This window comes from Melozone crissalis, unplaced genomic scaffold (assembly GCF_028551555.1).
Source record: "Melozone crissalis strain CALT ecotype California unplaced genomic scaffold, PUWL_Pcris_2 ptg000090l_1, whole genome shotgun sequence".
In the NCBI taxonomy this organism is placed as follows: Eukaryota; Metazoa; Chordata; class Aves; order Passeriformes; family Passerellidae; genus Melozone; species Melozone crissalis.
In genome coordinates this window covers 676,287-692,244 of record NW_026535867.1, presented here as the reverse complement: position 1 = coordinate 692,244, position 15,958 = coordinate 676,287, and the positions used below count along the sequence as shown (strand labels likewise).

At 42.7% G+C, this 15,958-nt stretch overlaps 1 protein-coding gene across 2 annotated transcripts in view; it reads left to right on the top strand.

The window, feature by feature from the left end:
- Positions 1 to 894: 894 nt before the first annotated feature.
- The window catches only part of HSF2BP (heat shock transcription factor 2 binding protein), a 32,770-nt gene continuing 17,706 nt past the window's right edge, over positions 895 to 15,958 (top strand). The window contains exons 1-5 of one of the 2 annotated variants that reach the window (XM_054291323.1): positions 895 to 946; positions 3,064 to 3,211; positions 7,650 to 7,753; positions 11,489 to 11,638; positions 15,505 to 15,643. In XM_054291323.1, coding sequence (XP_054147298.1) covers positions 911 to 946; positions 3,064 to 3,211; positions 7,650 to 7,753; positions 11,489 to 11,638; positions 15,505 to 15,643 — 577 coding nt within the window. In that variant the 5' untranslated portion in view covers positions 895 to 910. Of the gene's footprint in view, positions 947 to 3,060; positions 3,212 to 7,649; positions 7,754 to 11,488; positions 11,639 to 15,504; positions 15,644 to 15,958 lie in introns of both variants that reach the window. The other variant, XM_054291322.1, reaches the window with a different exon arrangement.

The window sequence follows — 15,958 nt, the reverse complement described above, 5'->3', positions numbered from 1 at the left end:
TGGATGGAGGGGCCGGAGCGGGACACAGCACCTGAGGTGTGGCCTTACCTGTGCCCCGTACAGAGGCACAATCACTGTCCTGGTCCTGCTGGTATTGCTGACACAGCCAGGTGCCATTGGCCTTCTTGGCCACCTGGGCACACCTGGCTCACGTTCAGCTTCTGCTGAGCAGCACCCCAGGTTCTTTTCCTCCGGGCAGCTTTCCAAACTCTCTTTCCCCAGGCTGGAGCTGCTGTGCCCCAAGTGCAGGAGCCAGCAGCTGGCCTTGTTGAACCTGCCACCACTCCGTCCTCCCATCCAGCCTGTCCAGATCCCCCTGCAGAGCCTCCCTGCTCTCCAGCAGATCAATCCTCCCTCCCCGCTTGGTGTCAGCCCTGAAGCCTCCAGCCCCAGCGGCGGCACCACGGCAGGGCCGGGCTGCAGCTCCCCGCAACCCGGTATTGTCCCGGCATTGGCACGGTGTTCTCCTGGTGTTGTCGCGGTGTTGGCCCAGTGTTACCCCGGTGTTTTCCCGGTATTGTGCCGGTGTTGTCCCGGTATTGCCCCAGTGTTATCCCGGTGCTGTCTCGGTATTGTCCCGGTGTTATTCCAGTGTTATCCCGGCATTGTCCCAGTGTTATTCCAGTGTTATCCCGGTATTGTCTCATTGCTACCCCAGCGTTATCCCGGTACTGTCGCGGGGTTCTCCCGATGTTATCCCAGTGTTATCCCGGGGTCGCTCTGGGCGAGACTGGGGGCGGAGCCTAACCATCAGGCCACGCCTAAACCACACCCCTGTATGCACATAGCCAATCAGAGTGGGCGTTGTCACATTGGGGGCGTGGCCATAGCGGGTCCCTCCCCGCCCTCACGCCGTCCCGTCCCCCCAGCTCCGCACGACGCCGCTGTCGCCGCTGTCGCCGCTGTCGCGATGTGGCGCAGCGCCGGCCTCGCTGGCGACGCGCAGGTATCGCGAGCGGCCCGGGGGCGCTCGGGGCTGGCCCTGAGGCCTGGCCCGGCTCAGCCTGGCCTGGGGGTCCCTGCGGGCGTGGGTGCCCCGAGGAGCAGGAGGAGCGGGGGTTGTGCGGTGCTCCTGGGCCTTGCGGAGCCCTGAGGGGGCGATGGCGGGGCCCCAGGGGAGCGGAGCGTGGTGGGGGCTGTAGAGGCACCCTGGACTGGTGGGGGGTGAAAGGGGAAAGGGCTGGCAGTGGTTCCTCGCTGGGAACTCTGCCCTGTTCGGCAGGGAAAGGGGGTCCTGCTCACACCAGGCAGGACATGAGCTCAGGTGCATTGCTGGGCGACTTCACCCCTGTGAAAGATCTCGGTGAAGTCAAATTTCCCATTTCCTGTTACTGTAAGGACTGGACAGAAAACTTCTGTTCTCCCCTGTCTGTATTTGCCTTTAACATACTTCTGCAGTGCAGGCAGATGTGGAGAAGCTGCTTAAACAGAGAGAATAAAACTTGTCTGCTGTAATAGCAGTGCTGCAAAGACCTCTGCTTACTGTGGGAACTGCAAAGGAGAGTTTTCTCCTTGCTGCATATTTCATATCTCAGCACCGGTGATTCGCAGCTCTGGTTCAGCTTCTGCTAGTGAACAGAGCTATTTCTATGTACCAAATTTTGTTCTGATTCTGAGCCATGCTGAATTCTCTGTCATTCATGGTTGCTGACACACAGATGGCATTCCTCTAAAGATTCCTCTTCCACACTTTCCACACTTGTTCCACACTTTCTTGAGACCTAGATAAGTGGAATTTTTCTAGAGCCATGTCATGTGGTGGTATTTGGCCTTACGAACCTTGCCATAAGCATATCCTAGATGCAACTTAGAGCTTACAGTTCAAAATAAAGCAAAATCTTTCTTCCATACCATCATTACAGCTCTGAACCTGTAGAGGTAGGACTGATCTGTCCCAAAACTCCCTGGATTTGAAAGACAGATGGGAAAGAAATAGAGTAGGAAGCAAAACTGAAAGGAAATGTTTAATCTGAGGAAGTAGGGAAGCAGAAGGAATTGTAGGGAATGGTTAGAGAGGGTGACTTCCATTTGTCTTGTGAGTCTGCTCTTGAGGACTGTGGGGATGGCACATTTCCAACCTGTAGGAGATGAGATTTTGATTTGTTAACCTTTTTCCTCTGGAATAAGGTGTGATCCATAAAACAGCTCATTTTGTCCGCACTGTTCTCAGTGCAGTGCAAAGCAGTACTAAGATATAACTTTGCTTTCTGAAAGCATTTTGAGTGATTGATGTTTTAGTCAAAACATGTTAAAACTTCCTTTTGGTTGGTGTGTGTCTATCAGCCTTTTTAACATCCAGCAGAGTGCACATGTATGTACATCAGAAATTGGACTTTATGGGGGTTTTTTTGTACAGAATTGCTCTGTAATTTTAAAATTAACACACATTCTGTTGGAATGTTGAATGAAAATCATTTTATATATACATATATATATATATATATATATATATATATATTACAGTTTGGCAGGAGAGGAAGCTAATAAACATTTCTGTCTTACCTTGGGATTAAATTGGGTTTAAACCCTGAGATTGGGTTGCAGATGGCTGCAAATAATTTTTGCTCTTCACAAAAGATAAATTGGTTTCAAAACTCTACACTTTCCTCCGAAAGAGTTGTTGTAATTTAGGACTGAGGCTCTTGCATATGTTTGAATTAATTTTAATTAAGGAGCTGAGTGATCGTATCCTTTACGACAGTCATGAAACAACAGCTTGGTGTGTGCTGCTCACATTTTAAAATGTGTTAATTTTTGCAGCATTCCCAGATGCATTGCACACATTTTGGGTGAAGAAACACATGAAGAGATGTAATGCTGTTTACTTAAGGCCACAGTGGCAAGAATTAACATTACAGTCAAAGGGTCAACCTCAGAGACTTTTGGGTTTGATTGCTGGATAGATCTCATTGAAAAGTTACAAATTGCTGAAATGATGTCATAGAGAGGAATATTTCTGTCCAAGAAAAGAAATTGAGGCAGAAAAGCACTACAGGACTGTAACAGTGTCTTTGTTTGGTTGTTGGTTTGTTTTTGTTTTGCTTTGTTGTTTTATTTCAGAAGGCTGAGACCAAAGAGGAATTCGTAAAAGTTAGGAGGAGAGATTTGGAAAGGCTGACAACTGAAGTTATGCAACTGAGGGATTTCTTACCCAAAATAGTAAATGGAGATATCCTGGGGACATTCCAGAAGCTGGATGCTATTGAATCAAGTGAGTAGCACCATCTTACAAGCTCTTGCAGTTTCTGCCAGAACTGCTCAGAACTAACTGTTGTGCTCCAGAAATAGCTGCAGAGTTTGTGGAGCTATTCCAGATTCAACTGTGTTGTTCAGTGACTGCTTCAGTAAATTAATGTGTTTGTAGTGAAGAAAATTACAAGCTGCCTTAGGAATAATCAGACATGTCAAATTAATCTTTAGAAATATTTTACTGTGGATAAAAACATATGTAGTTCAGGCAGTAAGGGAAGCTGTATGAGGAACAAAAAGTGTTTTCCCTTTGAGAAAAGGCAAAAACATTTTGTTTTTCAAAAGGTGACTTTCACAGAAAAAAAAAACCCCAACAAAATAATGGTAAATTAAAGTGGGTAAAAATTTGAAGGAAGAGTGAGTTAATCTAGTATTTGGCCTGTCTTGTTTTTTAGCTTGTATGCTTTACTAATAAAAAAAAATATTCTGTAATAAAAGTCTTTTTATTGCTGTCCCCAAAGTCAATTTTTTCAATGCTGGGTTTCTCTGTGCGTTATTTTTTCCAAAAATAACCCCACTCCCAACATGCCATAATAGGAGTCAGCTCCATCCCTGGTCTGTGGTTTACCTGCAGCTCCACAATTTACCTGGATTTGGGTTTGCCTGAAAAGACATGGAACAATGAGAAAAATGAGATGGAACATGGAATAATGAGACACATTACAGAGAGTGTGTCTCTTCTAGAATACCAAGGGAGAAATGGAAAATTAATTTGCAACATGCAGCTAAGAAAAGCAAGGCAGAACCTCAAGGCCTGTGTCTGACCATGTCATATATTGGGGCAGAGCTTCCAGCTGCCTCAGTGATCCCCTTTTTGGGGAGATCCTTCCATGTCTCAAGCAGTGGATAGGATCTGGAGGTATTCTCTGTTGCAGACCATCAGGGACTCTTTCCAGTTGTGTTAAATGTTCAAGATCCTCAATTAGATTTTACATACTTGTGTTCAAGATCCTCAATTAGTTTTTACCTTTTTTTCTTGAGATTCCTCTCCCTGATCCTTCTTACATTCCTTGTGCCAGGCACTAAGGAGACACTGTCCATCCAGAGCAGGCTCATGGCATCAATATGGGGATTTTAAGACTCCTTGAAATGTTCTGCTGGCTGCCCAGAATTCTCTGAGTCTTCTAGGGCAGGACCTGAAGCTGAGACAGCTTTTGAATTCTCTGGAGTCTCTCTCCACAGTGGATGGAGATTTCTGTTGCAGGTGATGAGGTCATTTGTATATTTATGCAGGCTCTGGCTATTGTCTGCCCCTACAACTGGACAAGCTAAGTGGGGATTTTTGCTGCTCCAGTCTTCCCCTACCTCTGCAGCATGAAATCAGGCAGGCTGGGAGCATACAAATCTTTAAGGATTGGACATCATGGGGACACAAGCAGCCCTCACTCTCAGAATGGTGCTGTTTGTTACGTACATGTGGCATGTGAAGCTCACAGGAGTCCTGGCAGCTCCTAGAGATGTTTTTTCATATTGTTCTTACAGAAGCCTAATGTGTGATTTGTGCATCTCCAGACTTCCATCAGCTGTTGCAGTTTTCTGGGTACTTGAGCAGCAGAGTTTCCTTTCCCTCAAGAAGTGCAGATTACAGTCAGAGACTTTCAACACCTCTGACCCATTCAGTTGTGAGACTGATGGAGCCTTGAACAGCTTTGAGAAATCTTGAGATCTTTGCACATTTCCCTGGTGTGTGCAGGTCAATAGGACACCCATTTCCTGGGGTGATCTCTGAGATCTGAGCTGGCAATGCTCAGTGCAGCCAACACCTGCTTTCTAGGCTGCTGTCAGGGTCTTCATTAAGATTTTTGCCAGGGTAATTGTTAATTTCTAAAAGAGGATTCTGTTTTGTTCTTACTACCCTTCTCAGGAAGTGTGCTTGGCCCCAGAAATCTTAGAAATACAGCTCCAGCAATTTTTTTTGTATTATTATGAATATGTTTAATGGAACTCACTCCACTTGGGAAGTGTTAAAAAATAGCATTTAACATTGATCTGGCATTTGGATCAGTGGAGTTGGAGTTCCATCACTTGTTGGGATTCATTCCTATTGTACTCAGTTCTCCACCTCCCAGAGCTTTGAGATCAGATCTCTGGTCCAGAAAGTCTCGTGGTATGACCTGTAACTTTCTGTGGATGAGACCAAGTGTACCTCACATCTGAAATGGGGGCCTTCTCTTCTTTCCTGTGCCCAGTGGCTTGTTCTGCTTTGGAGCCTTTACCTTGGGAGCAAGTGCCACTTCTTCCCAGAGTCTGATTTAGCACTGCAGTGGTGCAGTTACATATTTCTACTTTGTGTGAAGGTGCCATTTCAATGTTTTTGTTGCTCACCCAAGTTGTCTGTAGTGAAAGCTGCTTCTTTCTCTTGAGAGCAAAGGCACAGCTGGGAGAGCTGACTGGGCATAGCAGGGGAGTTTCCACAAATGAGGAACAGCTAGAAGTAACTCTCTTTTCAGCAGCTTCCACTGTTGTCCTGTTTTGCCCCTTCTACATAAAACATTGTGACACCTTAGGGGGTGTTGACACGTCCTTCTTTGATCTGAAGCCCTTTAAAAAGTCCAGGTTGCATTGTGTTAACACTCAGTAGTCATTATTATTCCCCTTCTGGCTCAGGTTTGGTTCTGGGACCTTTGAAGTTTGCTGGTGAAGGATGTGGCATCTTGGTGTGTCTGCTGGCTGGATTCAGGATGGATCCATCCTCTCAAAGGCTGGAAGTGATTATTTTCTTTCTGGAGAGCTTGTTTCCTTGCAGGAACAGAGATTTTCACTGGATGAACTTATCTGGCAAGGCTAAACAGGCTCTTGGCCTGCTGTAGGTAAGCAGAGAATGTTCTACTCCTGCTCAGGACATTTTGCTGTCAGCTTCTTAGGACTCACACCCACATAGTCAGAAGTGCATGAGACTGAGTTTTCTTCACTTGACAGAAGGGAAGTTTCTTGCCACTGACCCGAGTTATCCTCAAAAACTCAATTAATCCGTTCCTCCCTTCATTCTTTTCCTTTGGACTGCAGATTGAAAAGAAGTGAGTTGCTCAGAGAGTGTGTCCTGGCACAGAGATGTTTGTCAGCACTGAACCCTTGCCTTGCCCCTTTGCTTTCTGCTAAAAAGTGTTGCTGCTTGGAATCACACAAGGGCTGAGTGGAAATATGTTCTGCCTCTTCAGATAAATCAGCCACAAACAGCTTTTCTCCTTTTATACAGGCTACTCAAAGCAATGTGTGTATACTTAAGATGATAAACTTGTCTATTAGGACCAAAACAGGAAAGTATTTATTTTCAAATCATGTAGAATTACTAAACAGAATGCCAGAAGCCAAGTTCTTTGTTTAATAAGAACATATTGGGATAATTCTTAATGGTGTCTTTTTATGATAGAATTTGATATGATTTTTAGTAATTACATTTTAAAATGCTGTCACGTGTTGGGGAAAGTATTCCAAGTATGTTAAGCTGTACACCAAACTGTCATGTTCGAGGGTATGGTGTTTGAAGTGGAGTGTAATTTATTTTTTTTAAACTAACCAAGGTTACAGTAGATGCTGTTTGGATTTTACTTTTTGGAACTACTTAAACATGTTTCCTTTTTTTCAGTATAAATACTAACCATCCAAGACTCTGATTTTTTAAAGTAAAATATAATACACAGCTATTGTTAAAACTGTCCTTCAAAGAGAACTTCTTAAATAGGCATCATGCTGGTGAAGTGGAATGCTTTAAACTTGATTTCTGTTCACTAAAATAAAGTGCTTAAATTAGAATGAATTTCTGATAACATCAGAAATTAATTTTATAAGGGAATCGTAAAATTTGCTTGTAACTGACATAATGTTTAAATAGTTTATAATCATTGAATCACAGAATGTGTTGGGTTGGAAGGGATCTTAAAGATCATTCAGTTCTAACCTCATTGCCATTGGCAGTTTTCACCAGCCCAGGTTGCTTATACTACTTTATAAATACTATTTAAAATATTTAGAATAGTTGCTTTTCATTCTTCCTCCCCATGTGAGTTGTAAATTGTAGATTGAAACCCTCAGTTTTGACTACTGTTTGTATTTTTCTTATGTTTTTAACATAGTCACTGACTTAGGTGAAATTTCATTCACAGAAGTTTTCAGAGAAACCAACATGAAAACAAAGTAGAAAACGGAGTAAATTTTTAAAAATCTTCCCAACCCTCCGTATTTAACAGCCAAATGTGATTATTTTCAATCAGACGTGTTGGTTTCCTTTCTCAGAGCTGTAGGGTGTGAGATTCCCGTTTGGCCACAGGGAGGTGATCTCGCACAAGCAAACGGCTGAGGCACCTCAGTGAAGTCGCCCTTGGTGGATTTCTTTGTTTCAATGCAGGCCCGATGACCACAATGTGTTCCTTCTTTCTTTTATCTGATTTATCCTGTCACAGGCCTGGAGAAGAAGGAGGAGGAGATAGAGCAGCTGAGGATGGATTGTGAGCACTTCAGAGCCCGTCTGGAAACAGCCCAGGCAGATTGCATGAGAGAGAAGAAGGTAGATGTGCTGCCAGGGTATTGATATCTGTGTGTTTGAGTTCTAATAACAAAAGCGGAAATTATACAATTTTCATGTCATAAAATGAATCCTCAGTCTCAAAAACAATTTGGGATTTCTGTTCAAATAGTCATCCATGTCCATATTAACATGTTGAAGTAAAACACTGGGTATTTGAGAAGATTGTGGCATAGCTGGAATCAAAAGGTCCTTCACAGAATCAGTTCTTGTGAATTTAACATTGCTATAACATATTTTCAGAGAGGACAATATGAGATAGTTCCAGCAGTGCAATGTGCAGAATGAAAGCAGCCTCTCTTGGTTTGCTGTGAGCTGTGTACCTTTGTGTAGTGTTAATAATCTTTCTCAAAGCACCTATTGATCCAATTGTCATGTACAGCTGAGAATCAAGGAGCAATTTCAGGGCTTCTCTTGCTCTGTCAATATTGTATTTAGTGATTGTGAGAGGAGGGATTCTTAACAATTAAGGAATAGCAAAGACACTGACTTCTCAGTCTGTGAAGCCATTTGGGTTCAAATGATTCTGTGGGAGAATCAGTGGTGATTATTTGCTGCAAAAGTTCATTTCCTTGGAGCCACCTTCAGTAGTCAGCAGTTGGGGTTGAACAGCTGGCATTTGCCAGCCTTGGGATTGCACAAGGACTGATGAACCACAAAACTTACTTCAGTTTTGAAAATGAATAATGAAGAGTTCAGAAATGCACTTTCAGTGCATATCTGTGTAGACTAAACACTCTGGAATGAAGTTTGGTATGATGGAATAGTTGTCAATCTGGATATTCCTTATTTCAAAATAAACATCTTCTGGGATAGATGTTGCAGTTCAGCAGTAGGTACAGAGTTCATTTCGCTGTGCACTGAGGTCTTCAGTTGCAGGATAAATTTGCTATATAATTGAATGTTGTTGCTTTAGATATTTATGAAGCAAGTCCCACCCACGATTCTTGTTAATTCTACAAAATAAAGGGGCAGGTGGTTTGAGTTTATGATTTCTTTAGAATGAGTTTTACCTAAAACATGGATGGTTTACTAGGAGCAGTTGTTTTGGTGTTTCTGCTCAAAGCTCTTCTCTTCATGTCTTTGTTGTTGTGCAGTGTGTGGCAGTTGTGTGACTGGGTTCTGTTAAATGCCAGTGGATTTATTTCAGTGGATTGTGCTCATGAAGTTGTGAAGTCCTTTAGCTTTCAGGATACAACAAGGTGGTGTGTGTATATGAGTGACTTTGGTTCCTGTTAATCACTTTTCTGGTGTTTCTCATTTGGTTGCTGTTCTGCTCAAGGCATCCTTGTGTAGAGTTTCTGGATTATTTTCTACATATTTATCTTCTGAAGGAGAAGAAAATTATTCACTGAAACAAACATGGAATAAATGCATTTCTGGTTGAGCAGTGTCCTTTTCTGAGGCCGTCATAAATCAACATTTTGCATTCCAAATTCTCTGTGCAGAGCTGGATCACTGGTTAGGGAATTGCTGTGCTTTCTGAACCTGAGCAGAACTTGAAGTGCAGATGTTATTCTTGGCTGATGTCTCCTTTGTCTGTCTTTTTGCAGTTCCATACTTGGGCAGTGCTGTGTTCTTGTGCCTTGACCTTTTCCTGAAGGTGGTGGTGTTGCATAGCACAGGGATTACTGGGTGGTGTGAGCCCTTAGGAGTGTTGCTTCCAGCCAGGTTATTTGCTTTTGCAGGCTCTGTTTATTTTCCTGGCTCTTGCATGTACTATTTTGTTTTCCTTGCCTCATTTCTTTGTTCTGATGTTGCTTTTGATCTGTTAAAAATTCTGGCATTTTTTTCTGCTGGCTTTGCATACTTGTTGGGGGATCTAGATTTGGTATTACTGGGGTTTATGTCTTACTTAGTATTAGCATCCAAATGCAAATAAAATGTATTAAAGATACATTTCCCTAAGACTAGGACAGTGTGGAAAAGACAGGGAGAATACAGGGATTAGGCAGGAAGATGCCTGAGGACATTTTGTGGATGCACATGGTGGCAGAAAAGCTGATAGGCCTGGCAGTGAGTCATGTAGAAGCTGGAATTTGGCTAATTTGCTTAAAAACGATCAAAGTATTAAGAAATAAGAGACTTTTCCTGGGAGTTTCTGCCTGTGGAAATCAGCAGCAAGTGTCAGTCTTTTGCTTGTATAGGTGAGAGAGATTCCAGAGAGTAAATACACACAAAAGTCTGCTTGAGAAATTAAACTTGAACTTTACAAATCCTCATCTGTGTGTTCCATCAACAGCAGTGCAAATCAGGCTGGTAGGTGTGACCAGGAGGTAGTTGGTGACAGAACACAGCTCTGTACTGTTTGACAACATATTATGTAAATTTTCAGATGAGTTTACATTTCTATTCTTTACAAACCCTCAACATGAAGCATTGAGGTGAACCCCAAAACCAACAAGACACTTAAAGTCTTGATGACAATACACGCTTGAACATCTTGTTCTGTTTAGCTACTTTCACAATTGACATAGAAAATATTTCTTCTTATTTCCCCATACTTCATCCTGACAGCCAAACACACTGGGAAGGCTGAGCTTAGGAAGGTGTTTTCTGCAGACAATTTGAAAATATCATGTCTGTGAAATGGGCGGAGTAAAATCCTTCTGGTTTTGAACATTGTGTTATTTGTGATTCTTTCTTTTAGTACTTGAATTAGCATCATTTTTCTGGACTGGCTTTGGTCTTTCTCTTTTCTTTAATACCATCCCACCAGGAGTTAGCTGGGAGCCCCCAGCCACACTGAGACATGGACTGCAGAATCCCTGCCTTGATCTCCCTGTCTGTGCTGGCTCTAAACCAAGAAGTGCAGCAGCTTTGCCACTCCTGTGGCAGCTGGTAGGAAGCCAGTGAGACCTACAATCTGCCCAATTCCATGATATCCTTCCAGCCAGCTTCCCATGTGATTGGAGAAAATTCTGCCAAATGGAGTTTGTGCTCTGGTTCTATAGGGTTGATTGTTTTCTGTTTATGCTTTGTAGCAGGAACCACTGAGCAGCTCACTTAAGTGGTCATAGAATCATTGTGCCATGGAATAGTTTGAGTTGGAAGGGATTTTGGAGTTGTGTTACCTCATTCCAGCCCCACAACTTTCACTAGATCAGGTTGTTCAGAATCTCATGGATGCACATGAGTGAGTGGTGCCTCAGCTTTCTTGCAATGGAAGGTCCTCCAAACTTCAAACCTTAGGTGTGTTTGTTGGGACTCTCTCTTGCTTTACCACTGCTGCTCAGGACTATGCCAACAGAAAAGAGCTGGAAGAGACAACAATATTTAGCCTAGATATCCCGCAACTGTTCCATGTTGGCTAGAACAGAAGCCTGTTTTGAGAAACAAAACAATCCTCCCCTCCTGTAAGATGTCTCCTGTATCTTTTGGAAGGTGTCAGGGAAGGCTGGCCCCTGATGCTGAAATCCCTCTCTCCTGAAGAGGCATGGAGTTGTTTGCTCAGGGGGAGATGTCTCCTGCCAGGCTCCTCTAGGTGCCACTCAGTCTCAGGGGGTCACTTGGTTTGACCTTGTGGACAGTTCCTGGTTCCTGTCAGCCTGCACTACTTAGAGACAGCTCAGGAGAGAAGGAATGTGTCTGCAACAGCTCTGGGTTACCCTCCCTTTTCAGAGATGGCCATGATTGTGTTTCTCGTTCTGTCCCTTAGCCTAGAAACTTGGTGTGGGAGACGTGAAGTGCAACCAAACTTTCCTTCCGCTGTTGCAGGAGAAGCTGGAGCTGCGGCAGCAGCTGAACGAGGCCAAGCAGCAGCTCCTGCAGCAGGCAGAGTATTGCACAGAGATGGGAGCAGCAGTGTGCACCTTGCTCTGGGGGGTCTCCAGCAATGAGGAGGCTGTGAAGTCCATTCTAGGAGGAGTAAGTATGGCAGGTGAATACTGACTCCTGGGAATGCCCTCAGGCCTTTAAAGCAAGGACCTTTAAAATAAGGTGGAACACACTTTAAGGATGTATTTCAGAAACTGTCTGGACAGCAAAAGTGTTTTCTGGTTTGCATGTTCTTTGGGAACCATCCATTCTTGTTTAAGAAGGGTTGGAGCTCAGAAGTGTTATGAATAAATGCAGTAATTATTTCTTTTGTTACCAAATGAGGATTATCTGTTTGCCACCACACACAGCTAAACCGAAGCAAGGCTACAGTTAGCACAATATCTTCACAAACTAACAGAAGGAGAGAATAGTTCCTGGGCACATGCAGGAGTTCCCATGCCTGTGGAGAGCTTGGAGGAACTATTTCCATGGAGAAAAGACAGATCCATTGATTCTCAACTTCTTTAAACCTTTCTGCTGTCTTAATACTGAATGACTCTTGGAAATTGAGACCCTCAGTGCTCATGGATCTTATTAAATCATCAATATTAAACATGGGCAAGTAGACTATTTTAAAAAACCCCAATAGTAACCCACAAAACCAGAACAACAACAGTTAATGACAATGGTAATATTGCAGCTATCATGATTTCACTGCCAAGTGCAGCTGATGGAATTAGGAGGGACTAAGGAAACAAGCCTGATAAAAATACAATTTTCATTCTTGACACAGCCAACATGAGAAGGAATTGCTGTATTTAATCTGAGTGAACTGATGCCACAGTTTCTTTTGGCTTGATTTTTCAGCAGCATGAGGAACAGCTGAGTGAATAGGATTAGTTCATTATAGTAAGGGGTAAACCAATGTGTTTGTGAGAGTTGTTCTAGCTGGGTGTTCCAAAACACAATTACAACTTTATATTGGATATTAGGAAGCTGTACAGTGAGGCCTTATTAATGATAACTTCTGATGATTCCCAATCCAAGCAGCAGCAGCTACTAGGAAAAACATCTGTAAAACACTGTATAAAGCAGCTAAAATTTAAAGAGCAAGGCTGCTTGTTGAAAGCAATCTTAAGTATTCATATTCAGTCGAACTAGTTAAAAACAAAACTGTTGCCTGAAGATTTGTTTGAAGGTAAAAAACCCAAGTGTGAAGATACAATACTTTGGGGCTTAGGTTGGTTTGAAATGCAAACTAGTAATTTCCAGCAGTCATTAAAGCCTGTTGAACTGCTGTACTTCTGGTGAAGATCAGAGCAACATTTGGGGGCATAAGTTTTTTGGGATGGTGCATTTAACACTGTGAGAAACGTGCCTGGGCTTGAACCAAGACTCCTAGGAAAAACATAAATTAGTTGTGTGGCATTGTGTCAACCACAGATTGCAACTGGCAGTGAGTCAGGCCATTAAAAGATGATGGAGATTTGTCACACAACATATTTGGTTTGGGTTATTTTGGGACAAGTTGTACAGCTTGTAGCTTCTTCCCTCCTCCCCTGAGAAGGTGCTGTGAACGACGCAAATGCATGAGAACATCAAGGGTGCTTTGAAACTGTTGCTGATATTTAAGCACATGGGGAAGGTGGCATCAATTCAGAATCATGTCATGCCTTACAGAACAATGCCCAAGCTTTTTTCAGCCTTTGAAGCAGTACAGAAGTAGATCTTTCTTCCAGTCCTGTAATGCAAATGGACTGAAATGATGTTAGTGACCAATATATGTTTTGTGTCCATAAGGATTGGGAAAATCAGAATTTAAGCAGCAGATTTGAAATGTGACACAGGTAGTTCTCAAGGCAGTGGGGGAGAGATGCCTGCTGGCTTTGCCCATGTTCCTAGAGAGAATTTGAAGAGACATCCAGAGAAGCACCATGAGAGAGTTTTCAAGGTTTCCTACCTGCATGTACCAAAAAAAGAAGTAAATTAATTTCCATGAGATTGTTTTGGATGTTTTTCAAAAAGCTTCAGCCAGATATGACAGGCTTCTCACATGGAAATATAACCTGGAGGTTTGATTTCAGAACAGCATCAAGGCTTGCTTTCACTTGAGAAATTTTGGATCCTACAAGGTGTTTTGCTACTTCAGTTGTCTCATATGGTGACAAATGACTTTATATTTAGTGGCAGCAATTTTTCATGTTACCTGGAGCTTTCACACAGGAGTTTCACAGACAGCAGAGGGTTCATTGCACCATGTGAGCTCAAGCACCTTAATGGCTGCTTTCAGAACTGTCCTTATCTCAACGTGTGTGGGTGAGACATTCTTCAGTCCCATGAAAATGCCATCAAGTTAATAAGGGACTGTGCAGAGTGTGCAGTGTTTGCTATTTATAAACCTGAAGGGTCAGGAGCTCAGCACTAGTTAAGTAGTGGCTGTGTGGAAAGGAGGATCAGCAGAGGAGACACTAGTGAAACCTCAAGAGGCTGGCAGATAGAAGATTTCTCTTGTTTTCTGTGCAACATAGCAACTACTCAGGGTGCTTAGTGCCCTCATGTTCCCATGTGAATGTGTATTTTCATAATGACTTGTGGGGCTCTTCATTTTCTCTCACACCTCTTGCTTCTTGAGGTGTAGTCAGTGCTTCTGTTAAAATTCCTCAAAGACAGGAGTGGTGTCCATATAAAAACTACATCCAGCACATGTAGAATTGCACTTATCTTCCTCCTCTTTCTCTATGATCCCTTCATTCCTGTTGTTCTGGGGCCGCAGCATCATTTGTGAAGATACTGACTGAGCCTGCTTTTCATCCCCTCCTGCTGAAGTCACCCTACAGGAACAGTCCATCTTTAATGTGGTGAATGTGCAGCAGTGGAGGAATAAATGGATATTACCACTAACTTTGCATATACTGTCAAAGCAGTCATTTTGCAAAAGTATGAAGATTTTCACTTTAAAAAATGAATAAAAGTTCAGGCATTTCTTGAACTCACCCCTGGGGTCACTGCTGGAATGACTAAACACTTCATCTGCTTCATGAAACAATTGGAAAAATTATTAAAGACACTGGGAAACCCAGCATTATGGGCTCTCTGCCACAAAATTTGTTTATGAAAGCCTTCATCCTCTGTGTGAAATAGAGTTCCAGCAGTGTTTTACTAGTCAGAATTACCAATAAACAGAAACAGGTCTCTCCATCCTTCTTTGTGGACTCTGCACCTCAGGCCAGGCTCTTTGACCTGCCCAGAGCTTTGTACCAGGTGGAGCTCCCTCAGCTGAGATACCTCCAAGTGGAGCAGGATTGCAGCTGAGGGGAAGAGATGTCCCAAATTACAGCTGTGCTCCTGCTCATGTGTTCTGCTGTGGTGATTACTTTTTCTCACATGACATGGTGGACTTAAGTTCAGCCTGTGACCCAGGACAGACCTCAGTTTCCTTTTCCAAGGAACTTCTGCATAGCCTGTTACTGTTATTGAGCAATAATTAATGAGTCCTATTAGGATCCATTTGAATTCTGGTTTTTTTTTCTGGGGACTTGATTGTTTTCTTAGGAATTTCATGTTAAGTCTCCAATCTTCAGCTCATTTTGATAAAACCTACTGCAGTAGGCCAGGTGAATGTGAAACACCTTGTGCAATTACTGCAAAACAAAGAGATAACATTCTTATTTCTGATAATAAGCTTTAATTCTGCTGGTTAATTATATGTAATTGTGTGCTTAGGAGGTAGATATGCAGTAGTTGAGTTTTATGAATAAATGTGGCCTTGAGTACTTTCCTGTTTTCTTCTAAGGTAATGGTTTCAAATATTAGGGGATCAAACATGTCACTCAGTGAATACATGGTATTTTCTGTTGTTTATTTGAAGTAACTGGATGTTCTAATAATTTGGAAGATCGACCAGTTTTACTGTAGCATCTAATAATTATAGTTGCTGTAGTGTGTGTAATCTTTCTTCTCCTCCCTACTTGCAGAGTAAAGCAGTAAAGTTTTTCACAATCACTGCCCAGACCATGGAGAGCTTTGTGAAGTCATTAAGTGAAGACATGAAACAGCAGGATTTGGATTCTGAGGAAAATCAGTTTGTATTAGCTTTGGCAGGGATTGTAACAAGTAAGTTAATGTTGTGTCTCAGAATAGCATTCCACACCTACTGGGACTGTGTATTGCCTCACAGGAGCTGCAGTAAATGCAGCTTTTCAAAGTTAAGTTGTCACTGTTGATATCTTGGGTGACTTTCTGGTTTTCTAAAGTTCTGGCAAATTTTGTTGCTGACACTTTTGTTACAGGCACTTCTGTGCTGGCTGTTAAGCGCTGGATGGGTAAGAGCTTTTCAGTTCTGAAATTCCCTGTTGCATCCCTCAGTCTGGAATGAAACAAGGACCATTGTACCAGTCCTGTATGCTCACATTAGTTTGTACACATTGA